Source organism: Polypterus senegalus, chromosome 13 (genome assembly GCF_016835505.1).
Source record: "Polypterus senegalus isolate Bchr_013 chromosome 13, ASM1683550v1, whole genome shotgun sequence".
Lineage (NCBI taxonomy): Eukaryota > Metazoa > Chordata > Cladistia > Polypteriformes > Polypteridae > Polypterus > Polypterus senegalus.
This window is the reverse complement of record NC_053166.1, coordinates 71,847,027-71,863,804: the sequence shown is the minus strand read 5'-3', so window position 1 is coordinate 71,863,804 and position 16,778 is coordinate 71,847,027. Positions and strand designations below refer to the sequence as shown.

General features: G+C 36.9%; 1 protein-coding gene across 3 annotated transcripts in view; it reads right to left on the bottom strand.

Annotated features, from left to right (window-relative positions):
- Window positions 1-675: 675 nt before the first annotated feature.
- irak1 (interleukin-1 receptor-associated kinase 1) overlaps window positions 676-16,778 on the bottom strand; it is a 92,032-nt gene continuing 75,929 nt past the window's right edge. For all 3 annotated transcript variants that reach the window (XM_039776095.1, XM_039776096.1, XM_039776094.1), the window contains exons 9-14: window positions 15,662-15,866; window positions 11,696-11,764; window positions 10,971-11,189; window positions 8,862-9,468; window positions 7,491-7,616; window positions 676-2,065 (exon numbers count right to left, since the gene is read on the bottom strand). In XM_039776095.1, coding sequence (XP_039632029.1) covers window positions 2,016-2,065; window positions 7,491-7,616; window positions 8,862-9,468; window positions 10,971-11,189; window positions 11,696-11,764; window positions 15,662-15,866 — 1,276 coding nt within the window. In that variant the 3' untranslated portion in view covers window positions 676-2,015. The remainder of the gene's footprint in view (window positions 2,066-7,490; window positions 7,617-8,861; window positions 9,469-10,970; window positions 11,190-11,695; window positions 11,765-15,661; window positions 15,867-16,778) is intronic.

Sequence of the window (16,778 nt, the reverse complement as noted above, 5' to 3'; positions counted from 1 at the left end):
TTGTTACAATTCTGTGTACAATGTCCTTCACGTTCACAAATTAAACACACCCAGCCCAGGCTACAAGCATTTTACAGCCAGTGATAAGCGGTCACTTTTGTTAGAGACACAGAGAAGTAGCATCATGTCTGCAACATAAAAACCGTATACAGTAGTGGCAGTAGCCAGATTTCCTTCCATTCCATTTAACTGCGACATGAATGGTGTTGTAGTTTTGTTTTCTCCCTGATAGCCACTTTTATGAGCATCTGCAGTCTGGAGAATGCGTGTTGTGTATGTTGGTGATGTGCCAAATGGCCCTGCTCTCACTCCACACTGAAGCACTGCAATCTGGACCCGATTCTGAGGCAGCTCTCCAAGCCATTTTAAAATGCAGCAGTCACTGAAGAAAATGCTTTAGTATGCCATCACCAAAAGATAAAAGACACATCCTTCTTTACACTCAAATCAACTGCAGAGAACAATGCGGGACCACTGAGAAAAAACACAAACGGTGACAAAAATCACAATGCGGACCATAAGAAATGACAATGTGGGCTTATGTGTCAGCTGACAGGACACACACAACTAAAAGAGATTTTCACTACAAGCTTACAGGGAACCCAACAGAGTGGCGGGTTTTTAAAATGTCAGAAAATAGGGGTTGGGGGAACAAAAGTGATACAAAACACCTTGCATATTTCAATATATTTTATTGTTAGTCCCATAATTTTTCCATAAAAAATGCAGAATTTAACTTAAAACATTTGCTTAAAAAGTGACATCTGTAGTGAATGTATGAAAGCTTTGTGCTGCCATGAGAAAGTCTGCCCTTAAAACGGAAAATACAAAGTAGCAGTCGGCCTGGTGATTCTGTTGCCCCTGAAACTGAACTTCAAAGCTTTCGTTAAAATTACTTTTTTTTTTGCTCTTTAGTCCTAGTTTGGTTTATGGGTACCCACTATTGTATAATATTCCACCTTTCTTGCAATATTTTTTACTGTAAATGATGTGCTTGTTATATGCCTTATATGTGCAATGACAGGGAGAAGGCAGCCATAAGTAAGCACAGCACAGTACATCAGATATGTAGAAGTATGGAGTCTACCTCGGTCTGCAGATCTTGACAAACGTTGGAGAAAGGTGGCTCATACAACACAGGGCCAAGTCCAAGTCATGAACTGCACTCCAGTACATTTTGAATTATCTCCTGTGCTTGTGATGTTGCAAACTCTTTTGCTGATTGTGGATGAAGACAGACAAAAGTTACATTTGCTATAACTATGTCTTGCTGAAATAAAGTCCAAAAACGGTAAAATAATTTGGACAAATGTGCTCAACAGAGTTGATAAGAAAGTGTACGGAGAACAACATGCAGTCAACTACACAGTTTAGTGCGTTGTGTTACAAACATTCATCCCATAGGTCCAACATCAGGCACTGGGATGCATGCAGAACTCTTCTTGACATCACTGTTTCTCGACTCACCGAGGACAGTTTAAATGATGGTTAAGAAGAAAGAAATAAACTCCTTCTTTAAGCTCAGTGCACCCAATATGTTTTTCAACTGGAAAAAGAGAAATAATTTGCATTTGTTTAATGAGCGGACCATCTGAACGACCCCCTTCCCCAAGACAGCCACAAATGATCACAGAAACATCTGAAATGCTCAGATCCCAATATGAGACTTGCATTATTCAAGCATTATGGACCCAAGTGTTTAGCAGTTAACATAACTAAGGCACCAGTGGCAGCATCAGTTGTACGTGGTTTGTTTTGTCCGTTTTGACGTGTCTAAATCAATGCTTTGGATCCGACACGGTATTAGGCAATTTTGCATGTCAGACAAATTCAGTCCCAACATACTTCAAAGGATGGTATCCAGTCTTCTCATCCTTACTTGTCTGGAAAATGTTTTTTCAGCTTAGCCCATGATGTCCATGTGGGGAAAGTGCATATTTTGTCAATTTTGAGAACTGTACCATTTTGTAGATTAGTTGTCAAGTACATTAAGAAATGCACCACTTCAAGTTCAGTCAGAAGTCATCGCTCTCCTCTGGTGTCCGACTTGCATGGTCTTGGTTTACTAGAAAGGAAACATCAGTGTGAACATTAACACAGTAGCCAAAGAGAATGACATTCAAATGGACTAAATAAATCAAAACATAGCGGGTAAATGGGAAACAGAAAAAACAGACGGCTTCTGTTAAGTTTTAAACACATTCTTTAATTTAACCTTGAGGAAACACCAACAAGAGTTGCATGGAGTACCAGCCATGAAGGTCAACAAGCATGTGACGAAGATTGCCTTGCGGGGCTTTGGACAGAGAAAGCTTGTGTCTTATAAGTTCGTAAGAGCCGAGTACTCATTCTCTGGGTGTTGGAATTCACAGCTTTGTAGGAGAGCCAAGTTTGGAAAAAAAATAATCTGGCTGTTTTGGACAGGAAACTCAGTTTATGCCCTTGACAGATGATGGGACTGCCATATTTGATCATAAGCAGCACTTTGGCAACAGTACTTTGTGTACTTTTTTGCATGCGGCTGCAAGATTTTTCTTTGACATTTAATTTTTCCAATGCATGTTATATACACTGTAGAATCTGACTGAGTCCCCTCTCTGTTTTCAACAGTCAAGCTATCTAGTGAAATGTTACCTTTTATCTCAAAATGTATAATGGATTCTTTGCAATAATATACTAATGCTGTTTTTTCCATTTGCATCCAGCAATGAGATGGAGTCATTTTAACCTTTGCTCCGGTTTTGCTTCCACTGCCACACCCAACACCACCACGAGTTCCTAGCACCAAATGTCGCATTTCTCGGTATGCTTGATTCCTAGTCTGTATTTGGAAACTTTGTCCAGTTGGTAACCACTTGGTCTCTGAAGGGCGGTCATCAGGCACACGACAAGTCTGTATCTGAAACATCTTTTCTCTGCCTGTCTGATATACTCATTTTGGTCGAGGTTTTTGCTATATACACAAAATGGAAGAAGTGTGCTTAGTGTGACTTGGACCTTGATGAATAGCAAAGTGCTGCCTACAGTTAAATATTAGAGAAATTTGAAGAAAAGGTTGTCCCCTTGCACCATAAACTAGTGCAGAGATGCGAGGAGAAACCTAAAAACCATTAAGGGCACCAAAAAGAGATTAGAGATTAACAACAGGGTCAGGGAACACTTAATATAAAGCATTTAATGTACTACATTAATTTATGACGGGGTTTGAGAAAGTCTAGTAAATTAAGCATTCATTTTAAGATGAAGTTTAGTTTGCGACATTCTACTGACAAAATAAACTACTAGAATAAAAGTGGAAATGTCGACTTTAATCTCGATATTTAGATTTTTTTTTTCTTCACTGTGTCCGTATTTTATTTTTCAACATGGCCCTAATACACTTCCGTACAAACCATATTATCAGTGGCGCCTTGCTATTATCACTAGATATACAGTAGATGCCAATCATGTTACTATGCACAAACTTTTCCAATTTCTGGCAAAACCTTCTTGCATAAGAGGATACAGCGACTACCACCATTGGATATAAAATGGACATCCAAGCACTTAAGAGTGGGAGAAATGGATCTTCACCATGATGTTAACAAGCTGGATCAATGCCACAAAATGTATAAATTGAAGTGCCTGGTTTCAAAAGCAAGCAGTTTTGGGCAGGTCCAGAATAGTGAAACACACGCTCCTTTTAAGGACTTCACACCTATCACATTAAAGCTCTGACTAATTATTTGCTTACCATGATTCAAAATGTCACTCTTGTAGGAAAGTACCCTGTAGGACAAAAATACATTCACCACATCTGAGGAGGTGTGGATGACCACGCGCTGTAGTTCTTTCCAACCACACTGTATGGTGGCAGATTCTTTCCAGTTCCTTAAACTGAGGTCACATTATGTGACTTTTTGTCAAGTGGTATTTTAGATTTACTCTTTACAGTGAAAACTCCAACCCATGTTACATTTACCGACCAAGAACCAATCTTCTAGCAAAGCCCTTTTTCTCACAGCCAATACCATGCTGCTTGACAGAGCTGGTAGTTTATAAAGGGTTAATAGCTCCTGCAAATTCATTCTGTTATGGTATGCAAAATACAAGACATCAGACAGACAAGCTTCTCTTTTTTTATTGTGAAGTCCACAGCCATTGTGCTGCATGAAGCTGCCAGCTCTGTGCAAAGGTTTAAAACCCTGGTGCATTCAGCCATAGTCTTGACCATGTTTTTGTTTATTCATTTTATTTTAGTACACGCAGTTGTGTTAAGAACAAAATAGCAGTACATCATCAGTAACCCGATGAGCCACTGTTATTAGTAGTTATGATATTTCTACAAGGCAAAATTACTTACTTGTTGAAATAGTAGGGTAATAGAAAAATAGACCTAACTATCATGATATGTATGTTGCTTGTTTTAAGTAACTGACACATTCATTGAAGTGGTAGCACTGCTGCCTCGCAGTAAGGAGACCTGGGTTCGCTTCCCCGAGTCCTCCCTGCGTGGAGTTTGCATGTTCTCCCTGTGTCTGCTTGGGTTTCCTCCAGGTGCTCCGGTTTCCTCCCACAGTCCAAGGATATGCAGGTTAGGTGTATTGGCGATCCTAAATTGTCCCTAGTGTGTGCTAGGTGTGTGCTTGGTGTGTGTGTGCGCCCTGCGCAGGGATTTGTTCCTGCGTTGGCTGGATTGGCTCCAGCAGACCCCCGTGACCCTGTAGTTAGGATATAGCGGGTTGGATAATGGATGGATGGATTGAAAGGGGCATGTTCAAAATAATTGCAGTGTGGAGTTTAATTAGAGAATTCATTCATTCTGTGAAAAAACAGATGTTATTGTCCTTTATTAAGGAAGAAGGGAAGCAAATGTTTCACACATTGTTATCCTCTTTAATAAAACCCCTGTGTGTGTCCAGGGCTCAGGGGTGTCCATGTGTGTGTGTCTTCTGGTGAAGTGTGCATGCGCGGGGCTGCGCCACGCATCGCTCTGTGCCCCGCACATGTGCACAGCACCGTGGATGTACACACACTGGAAGCTGGGCACACAGTGAATGGCCTAGCCATAGCCGCGCATGATAAGCAAATAAAGGACATCATTGCTGGGGAGAGTGCTGATTGGGTAGTCACGGCTGCGCACATAAAATCCGTTGCTGGGGAGACAAGACATACAGTAATCAGCTGCACGCCAGCACGGATTCAAATACTTGCTGGGGAGACAACACTAGAACCAGTATTCAGCCATGGTCAGTTATATGTTGCATTATCAAGAGTTACAAGTTTTTCAGATGTTGTTGTCAAGGTTGTAGATGGTCTTGAACAAGGCAAACTGTTTATATTTACAAGAAATGTTGTCTATAATGAAATTTTATAGAAAAATTTCATGACGTAAAATCAATAGAAAATTTTTCCTAAATATCTTCTTCAGATATTGTGTATTGCAGATTGTTACAAAGTTTTACACTAAGGCAATATTAATTATACTTACTGTATTGTCATATACGTTTCAATTTTATTTTTATTATTATTTTACTTTAGGCTTCTTGCAAAAATTTTTTTGACAAGAAACAGAATGACGTCAAGGTCCCTTGCCATTTAATATAGACTGTTCCCAATCATTTTTATGCACTACTGTTCTAGCGCCTGTTATTGTAACGGGCTTAATGTCTAGAAAATATATTTCCTTCTGAATTGCTAAGCTAAAATGGGCCGCTCCAAACACTGTCCAGAGGAACAACATAAGTTGAGTAAAAAGCTGACTGGAGAGGGGAAGATATATTAAAAAAAATGCAGCAAATTAAAGGAGATTCAGCTGAAATTATCTCAAATGCTTTAAAATGGTAACAAAAACCTGAAACTCATGGAAGAAAATGAGCAACTACTGTTAAAACAGATCAAAGAACAGCCAGAATGGCAAAGCTTTAGCCAATCATCACATCCAGAAAGATCTGAAATTATCTGTAAATACTGTACTGTTACAGTCAGAAGTAGTTTAATCAAAGCTAAGCTATCAGCAAGAAGTGCCTATAGAGCACCATTTTTGGGGGGTTTGGTTGAGAGAAAAAAATAAAAAAGGCATGCGCAAAATCGGTTAAAATTTGTCAAGGAACACACTGATTGGCCCAAAGAGAAATGACATAACTTACTGTAGACTGATGAGAGTAAAATTGTTCTTTTCGAAACTAGTGATCATTGACAGTACGTCAGATGACCACAGGGTACTGAATTCAAGCCACAGTGCACGGTGTTGGGCCTTTTACTGTATACCAAGGATCATGAATCAGTTTAACTACATCAAAATACATGAAGAGATTACGTTGCTGTATGCCGATGAGGAAAACGAGATGCAACTAAATATTAGTTCAGGTTTAGTTTGAAGAAAAAAAAATGTCAACACTGCTATGTTTTTGAACAGATTAATATTCTTTTTCTTTGCTTCCTGTAAAAAAAAATAATGCAGACTTCATAAAATTTGTTTAACGCTTTGATTTGGAATTAAACATGTAATGTTTTGACTACATTTGAAATATGGAAATAAAAGCTATTAAAGTATACAGTATTTCACTTTATTAACACTGCTATTTATTTGAACATGAGACATCAGACAGAGGAGGTTCTCTTCTATTTGTGAGGATCAACACGCATGTGTTCCTTATTCCCTGTTGCTGCATTCTATATACTTTCGGCTGAATGGTCATTGGCTCTCAGCTCTCTCAAATCAAAACCCCCACGATCAAAGAGAAAAAAAAAAAAAATCAGACAAACAGGTTTGATTTTATTCTAGCCAGTTGCAGACTAGTTGGTGCCAGTTGTTGGATACGTCACATTAGACGATAGGCTTTATGGGAGCACACTGCCAACAGCCTCTGAATACCTACAAGTAGGTAAAAGAAGCATACAACTAAAATCCCTGGAAAAGATAATGAATATTACATAGCCTTTAGACATTTTGCTGAAGCTCTCCACATTATTAAAACCTTAAAATTAAACTTTGTCCTCCATACAGTCTGCATGTTCCTGGAGAACCTGCATACAGTCCCTACAACCACATTCACTGGGTTAGTGGCCTTTGACCTAACATACAGGCATGCTATAGTAACAATTACCAATATTCTGTTTAGACAAAACATTTACAAAAATATTTTGTACACCATCATATCTCAGAATTTGTGCAGACAGTTCATTAGTTATCACTATGGTTATGCAGATAAAACAAGATTCTGCATTCATGTGTGCACATAAATTATAGACAGATGTACAGATATGCCTCAGTCACAACTGTCAAACCAAGCAAAGTAACTATTTTTTACATTACCAGACTATTAAATACATGACTCATTAACTCTGGTGACATCCAGAAACAGGCAAGGCACATTTATTAGGATAATGGACCTAATTTCAAGATGACCCCACAGCGAAATATGTTTTAGTCAGGCTAAGCACTGTGTGCGTTTCTTCCAAAAATCAGAGTTTTCACAAAATAACAAATCCGGAGGAAATATACATACTTATTTCAGGCCCAGAGGAAAGAAGCTCATAGCTGTCAATCTTGCCTTGGTTATACAGTGCCAGCCGTTCACATATCTTCTCCTTGGCTGGATTGATAATGATTCCATAAGGTGAAAATGATCCAGCTAGCAGTGCAATACAAGAGAAAGAAGGACCTGAATAATTTCCTGATGGTTACTCTTACATTGTCATTCTGCATCAGCTTATAAATGTTTAAAATTTTGTATCACAACTTAGGTTTTTACCATATTCAACAATGTAGCATCATTCTAAAACAGATCAAAAAAAATCTGAGGACATGGGATACTATGGTCTCACACAGAAGCCCTCCTGCTGAGGCTTCGATATTACAGGGTTATATTACACCAAAACATGGAAGTTGGTCTCTAGTCAAGTCAAGTTGGGGAGCATGCACTGGTATAATGTGTTGCCACACCCACTACACGTCGAAACAGCTCAGGATCCCGGTTGGCAACCACCCAGGCAGACATAGTCCTACCCTCCAGAAATGACCCTCTATCTGCCGCAGCCAGGTGTTATGTGGGCGACCACTTGGTCTGGTCCAGCCACTTGGGTCACCAACAGAGAGGATGATCTTATGAGCCGGATCACCTTAGGGGAAACACGCCACATGGCCGTAGTGCCGTAACTGACGCTCCCTCACAATGCAGGTAATGTGCCTCATTCGGGACTCCATGAGCAACCGCTCATTCGACACAAAGTCAAACCTACCCAAGGATTTTCTGGAAAGACACAGTACCAAAGGAGTCTAGTCTTCGTCTCAGGTCACTGGATAGCGTGCTTGTCTCGCAACAATATAGCAAGAGAGCAAACACCAGGACTCTAAAGACTTGAACCTTCAATGTTTTGCATAGATATCTTGAGCGTCTCACGCCCCTTTCCAGCAACCTCATGACCCCCCATGCTCTCCCAATCCGTCTACTGACTTCATAGGTAGAGTCACCAGAGACATGAATGTCACTGCCAAGGTAAGTAAACCTCTCAACAAGGTCAACACTCTCTAGGTCTCTAGATTAACACTAAAATGCAAATTGGTTCATATGGATTTTACAGTTTACCATGATTATGAATAATACTATTGTTACTTCAAAATAATTAAAAAGCATAAACAAATTAATAGTTTCTGTTTGAAAATATGTTCGCGGAGATGTATATTCAAACATAATAATCAGCTGCACACACAATCCAGACTGAACCAATTGAAGTGTCTTACTTTAAGTGTAAATTATTAAAGTAAGTTAACACAGTGGAAGAGCCAGATTATGGTGTATGCAGGGACTTCATGTTTAAAATATGTAATGAAATAAATACACGGCATCAACCAAACACAAAGGCATTTCCTCCCTTACCTTCCTTGCTGCCTGGTTCAACCTGTACGGAACCTCGTTCTTGCCATGTGTTAATTGATGACCCGGGAAGTGCATAGTTTTGCATGGAATTTCCCACAACTTGATGGTTTGGTATTTGATGGACAGGAGCAGCAGGGCAATTGAATGTCTGGAAAGATGAAACTTGTTGCAGTTGCAAGACAGGTCGTTCCTCTAGTGAGCTAAGGTTAGCTTTCTCAGATCCATTGGTCTTATGAACAGAACTCCAGCAGGATGATTGCTGCAAACTCTGTGGACTGCAGTATTGAGAGTAACCCTGAGATTCATCAGACTCACATGGGGTTTGGCTTGAACCTACATCCTGTAATCGATTACCACGATCATGTTGCTGTTCAGAAAATGTTGAATTCTGTGATGTTAGCGTCAATACATCAGAGGCCATGCTGGGAGCAAAGAAGGTATTTTCCTGAGGCTCCACTGAACGACGGGAGAACTGCTCTGTATTGGATTTTAAGGAAAACGATGAAGGGGGAATTGAAGATTCAGAAGATTGAGCCTGCATCAAGCTATTCACTGCAGACATTGGTCTCTCAAATTGTGAGCTTATTTCTTTTAATGTTTTATACACCTGCAAGAATACAAAGTCTTCTGTTAATAACTGGAAAATGCATTGTTAAACAGTAGAAAGCTAAAAAAAATAAGACGACCAGAAAAATGACTTCTCCAGTAAAATAAATAAAATAATTATGACCTTTTATGAATGTGCAAAAAGCCTCCACTGACTATATTTAATTTTTATTTCATATGCTAAATCTGTTCTGACTGTAAGGTAACAAAAATGTGTTCAGTAAACTCGGAATTCCTGTGATTAACACATTATTTCTTCCAGAGATGTTCGCATATGCTGGAAAGTTTCTTATATATATATATATATATATATATATATATATATATATATATATATATATATATATATATATATATATATATCCTTAAATAAAATCCGTTTTGTGCACTTGTGCAAATGTATTATATATATAAAAAAAAGTGTAACTGTCAGTATTCTAGGCTGTGCTGCAAGTTTGTGTGACTCAGTTTATCTTGGCGGTTTTGTGGTAATCTAGTGGATTAAACAAAATAACGCATCCCGGGTGATTTTTTACAACATTTAGTCCTTAACTACTTAATGTCGGCGTTTGTTGACACTCAGTGTCTACTTTTAACTTTAACTCTTTGACGTTGGTGGTCTACAAATTAATACATTTTATGTGTCAAAAACAGCGAAATGGAACACTATGAAAGATTACTTTTGAAAATTCACATCTATGAGAAATACAGTAGCATTTATTTCATAAAACAGTATTACCAATAGCATTACTGTCAGATTTATTCAAGTACTGTTTAGAAATTAAACCAAAAAACAAATCTAGAAATTACTGAAAAACAAAAATCTAAAAATTACAAATTCGTTGGTTTCAACAACATGTCAACTTTATATTCTGAAATGTACAATAATATTCCACTTCATTAGAAACAATCATTCAAATTTGTTAATTTCATGAATTATGCATTCTATTACAGCAATAACCAGTATCCATTCACTGCTGGTTTCTGACCTTTATTCATTATGGTCCGATATAGGTTTTGGTTCTAAAATGTAACAAAACTAAGATATGAAATGTATAGCGTTCCACATAAATAGTTTGATCACAAGTCTACATCTTAGTTAAACATGATAATGTAGAAAATGTCAAACATTCACCATTACTTGTTCAAACAGATTTAAAATTAATAAAAGACCATATAATGGCATCATGAACACATTCTTAGGAAAAATTAAAACTTCTAAGCTTTGTTAGGGTTACTGATTTATACACAGGGAAATCAGAATGCACTACCTCCGTCTACAATCAATTGAATTCTTGTGAAGGTTGCCAATGACTGCGCCCAAGCCTATTTTTAACTGTGTAAGCAAAAGTCCTAAGCTTGTTTTTAAGTTGTAAGTAAAAGTAACAATGGTGACTCAACAATGTTTTTTCTGTTTCCATTTAATTTTAAAACATATAGTTAAAATTAGTAGAGTGCCAATAAGTTTGACAAGTGTGGATATTTAAATAGGAAATCACTTACCTCAGATATTGGAGGCCTGCTTTTGCGAAGTTTTAAACACTGACATGCTAGACTGCACAATTCCAAAGGAATAACAGAATCACAGGCCCCTGCCATCTTGTCTAAATATTTTTTACAGATATTCTCTGCAACCTTCCTTGAGCGTTCAAAAGCAGGCCGTGATTTCAAGCTCATCTCAGGAATTTCAGCTGACTCCTCTTCCTCTTTAACCAAGTCTTTCTGTTTAGAAAAGTAAACCAATCAGGATGCAAATTGTTGCGGATCTCATTTCAAGTTAATAAGGTGCATTTCACATGATAATTCCTTCTTTGGATTTGGAGACCAAACCTAATACAGCATTTTTAGACACAAATGTCAAATTCAAATATCCATTAATATAAAATACATAAAAATACATAAATGGGAAGAAAAATATTTTAAAATCTACATCATAGCAAACTAAACTATCACACGCATACCAATGATGTACTCTGAAAAGATCACACTTTAATCAAGAAAGCTTTTAATGAACCGGGGCATCTAAATAAACAAAATAAATTTGTTAATCCCAGTGGTGCAAATTTGATCCAAGCCAGTGCAGTAAACAGACTCAGACAGAACAGGCATTTAAGCAAACATTTATTCAAACAACTAACTCTAGAGGGCAGCATATCCCAACTACTGACACAACTCTGATGGTTAACTGCACTTGATTCTACGGTTCTATCCACACAGATATCTCTTACCAGATATTTGTGATTAGACTTCCCATTTGCTTCTAATGCCTTCCGACCTGTCAGGACCTCCAGTACAACCTACAAGGGTAGAGAAAGATGATTAACAAAGATAACTGTGGCTATTGGACAAAGTAAGCCTAGTGAACAAAAATCAGAAAAATATGGGAGCAAACTGAAGTATCTGGAAAAAGCACACACAGATAGAAGAATGTGCATACTCCACACAGACAGAGACCGGGAAGTTAACTCAAATCCTTGGTACACCACCATGCTAACACTGATGACAACATAGAATCCATTTGTTTACTGGTAATAAACCTACAGTAGTTAAGTAGTAATAATATTCATACATTAATTGTACTTACTTTGTCCAATTTAGGGTTGTAAGAAACAGGCCTTGTATTAGAAGCATCAAATACAAGGATTAGGCACCCAGACTAGGTGCAATGCCATCACTGGGTGCATACTCATGCTAGGCCAATTTGGACACATATCTTTGGAATAAGGGACCAGAGAAGCACTCATGCAGGCACAGGAAGAACATGCAAACTCCACACAGACAGTGATCAAGAGCACAAAGAGAATTCTGTGGCTGTGAAGAAGCAGCACTTGAATTGGAATTTGCTTAATGGTCTATTTTTGTTCTCCTTTACAAAGTTTCCACATTTCACTCTTGTAACGATACATTTAAAAATAAAGTATTATTTTTTGTCAGAAGGAAATACAGTTACACAAAAGAGTTTAATTCTAAAATACTACATGCTCATTTTTGCCAAATTGCAAAAAGAAATACTTTGTTGTGACTAAATAATAGATGATACAAAACTTAAGAATTTTATTAAAATCAATGTTGAAACATTCTCTTTTACAAATTAAATCTAAAAAATTGTAAATTGTGAAAAACTTTTTTTTCTTTTTTACACATTGCATGTTACACAATTGTCATATATATTAAAAATAAACCAAAATTGTTCAAAAAAAAAAAAAACACAACATCACAGAGTGCACTAAATGTTTCCACAGAAAATATGAACTTTGGAGTGGCTAAATCATCCTTAACAATGCACAGGCCTCTGAGACACTACTCCAGGGGAAAAAAAAAAAAAGGAAAACCTACAGCAAAATGTAAATAAGTTCAAAACTACCTCGCATTTTTGGCCGTTACTTAACTGTTAATACTTGCAGATTTTAAGAAAATCAAAACTCTTTTACAGTCAGTTCAATAGAAGTTTAACATCAAAAGCATGTGTCTCAAGTGTATGTTTTTCAGTATACAGTTTACATATTTCAGGACATGGTGTAATCTTTTCAAATTGGTTATAAATTAATAAGGTTCTACATGGCTTCATAAAAGCTGAATATTCACAAAGCCTATGTGTATCCTCTTGATGATGAAATAATTAACAGTGAAAAAAAATAACAATAAAACAAAAGAAAACATTTGGCAGCCTTACACTGCTGTTTTGATGTCCGGAAGGCTTTGATTAGTGGAAAATATAGAAATAGTTTTATAAGAAGAATGTGACATTTATAAAATTTTGAAACAAAAATGTACATCTTAAAATCCTTCACAATAATTTTTTTTTCTAAAATATGATTTTACTGTAGCATAGGATTTTCAATTGAAATTCCACATCAGTAGTTCTAAAAATTCAAATATGACATTTTTTGTGCATTGAGATTAAAACTCTTCATATACAAAAAATAAAATCCTAGCTCTCTTTCCAGTATGCTTTGAGCTTTTCTTTTATGAGGTAGAAAGGAAGCATCCCACTAGAGTGTGAAGATAGTAAACTGCTCTGGCTAACGTGATTTATCTCAGCTACTCCTGATATTTCAAAATAGGAAGTACAGATACTGAACATGAGGGGTTTCAGCAAAACATACAATGAGATACCAAAATGTTTCACTAGAAAACATGGTTATGACTATACAAATTCATAGTCTCCATGCATTCTTGGTTTACTTTTACAAGAATTAATGACACAAGAGAGAACATAGGGCATACTGACAGCCCTGAACAAAATGACAATTTCTGCAAAACATTCAGACAACTTTACCTTTTTCAATTCAACCTATAGCATGCATTTAACAGCCAATACGATTGCAACTTGCAAACAGAAAACAGGATTAGCTAGTATACTATTGCAAACTATACATTGGACAGAATGAAGCAGGTATAACTAATGCATGTTGGGCACTACTGGAGAAGGTTATCAACCTTCTGATCTTATGCTTATTTGATGATAGGCGACAAACACTTGCTGTCTGGAAAGCTTGTGAGGTCAAATAAAAGGAGCCAAGCATTACTGGACTGCTATTGTTGAAGTAGGAATGGTTAACGAATAGTGAATATACTGTAACATAATATAACCATAAATGTCAACTAAACGTGCACACAAAGGAGAGAGGAATAAATCAGTACCCTCACTGGCTCTGTGCTCCTGTGGTGTTCAAAGACTGGGAACAATGTCAATGTATTGATCATGCTGTGCCATGTGCATCTAATGGAGAGATTAGAATCAGTAGCTGGTACAACACAAACAAACACCCTTTATTTTACCTTGAACAATATTTGATTTCATTGAACATGTTGTACGAGAGGCTGTTAGAGAAACATTTTTGGGCTTTCATCTGAAACAGTTACTGAAATTCAAATATTTCAAATGCCTGTAATTTTGTATGACAGTAATACAGTGGAACCTCGGCTCATGACCATAATTCGTTCCAAAACTCTGGTTCTAACACGATTTGGTCGTGAACCGAAGTAATTTCCCCCATAGGATTGTATGTAAATACAATTAATCCATTCCAGACAGTATGAACTGTATGTAAATATATATTTTTTTACGTTTTTAAGCACAAATATAGTTAGTTATACCACTGAATGCACAGCGTAATAGTAAACTAAATCTAAAAACATTGAATAACAATAAGAAAACCTTGAACAACTGAGAAAACCAAGACTGGAAGAGTTTGCGCTATAAGCCTTACGACCCGCTTGCTAAAAAAACACTTCTTTTTTTTTTATGAGTTTTAAGCACAGGGAAAAAAATGAACATTTGAAAATTTAATAAACAACCAAGAAAAGTATTGCAACAATGCACGCGCACACCTGTGTGTGTGTGTGTGCGTGTCCCGATTGTGTGCGTGTCTGTCGCGTGGGCGCCTGTGTGTGCGTGTCTGTCTCTCATGCGCCGGTGTGTGTGTCTGCACAGGGAATGCACAGGAAGAGACTGAACACGTGCCGTGTGACCCCGCGCGTGCGCACTTCACCAGAAGACACACACACACGGACACCTGGACGCACACAGGGGTTTTATTAAAGAGGATAGAGATTATATATATATATATATATATATATATATATATATATATATATATATATATATATATATATATATATATATATATATATATATATATAATCGATATAGATTGATAGATAAAAAATATTTCAGACATAAATATTTTGAATCATCATGTGTGAATTCTTATATGGTGGTACTAACAGATTGTGAGTTCTGGGGTGCACTCACATTGTGAATATTCAAGCAATCAACCAGTCTGGGTGGTATTTACATACTGAATATAAACATATTTAGTAGACTACAAATACAAAAAACTGCATTAACATAAAATTACAATTATTAAAATTTGTATACATAGGGTGCCTGCTACTTGCTTTTACTATTAACACCACAAAGCCACTTGGCATCCTGAACAGGTAGTTAGTTGAATTGAGCTCTTGATTCAGTCAAACACAACAAGCACATTGAAAAAATATATTAATACCACTAATCACTCAGTCAGTCAGTCAGTTGTGGGGGTCTGCTGGAGCCTATCCAAGCATTTTAGAAATCCTACAACAAGATGTCACATTTTATTTACATTGATTTTGTTGTATTCTTGTCCATGTAGACTAAATATTACAGTGCATTTCACAAGCTCATCACAAATATTGGCTTAACTTACCACTCCAAAACTGTAAACATCTGTTCCTGTGCTGATCTCCCCATTACGGATATACTCTGGAGGAAGGTAAGCCATTGTTCCACGTACTGATTGTGTGCGAGCTACAGTAGATGTTCGTCCAGGTGTTCTATTGCTTTGGATAAACCGAGCCAGTCCAAAATCTGCTAACTTTGGATTGAAATGCTCATCAAGTAGAATGTTGGCACTGTAAGTGGACCGAAAAGAAAAAAATAAATAAGGATTTTTTTAATTCACAGAGCACAAAAAGCACAATATGGTTCAAACTACAAACAAAACTTTTCATAACAATTAAAATAAACCATGATTTAATGCTAATGGACCTATTAATGGAATCTGTGTCCTACAGTTAATTTCTGGGAGCTTGGGTCTATAGAGTTCCTCCACAAAGGCAGATTACAATGAATGCAGAATGAGGTTATTGTCATGAATAAAGGAGACCAGGCACCCAAGTAATAGTTTTAGGTATATAACTTATATATAACTAATCAAGCTAATCCCAGATGCACCGCTCACAGTGGGCTATATATAGTTGTGTCCAGCCAGCAGTAATGGAGTTCACAGTTGGGTGGTATTGGACAAAAGCACACAGACAGAGCAAAGGGGTATGCAGAATGAAAAGACGCAATAGGGAGAAGTCTAAGGGAAAAGCATTCCAGCTGCACCATTCAAATTGTAAGAAATTCAAAACCAGTAAATAACGTGTTGAAGAGTAAACTGAAGAGTACATTTTAGAAGTTTCCTCTGATGTCCTTCACTAATATTGTTAGATTCCTTGGAGTGAAAAAAAATAAGAACCTTTATGGACAGTAAAAGGTTTTCTGACAAAACAAACAAATAAATACAACACTGAGAAAACAATTAAATCACAGATCAAGGAACACATAGGACAATTATATACTGTAATTGCGAGAATTTCAAAGCAGATTTATATATAAAAAAAAAAAAAGATACAGCATCAGCAACAGGTAGAGTAACACAGTAAATACAACTTATGCAAAATGAACCAAAACATTTCATTTGTAAGTAAATATCATGAGCCATCCTTTAGCTTTCAGTAATGGTATTCTTGTATTTCTTTCAGTGCATGTAATCTAAA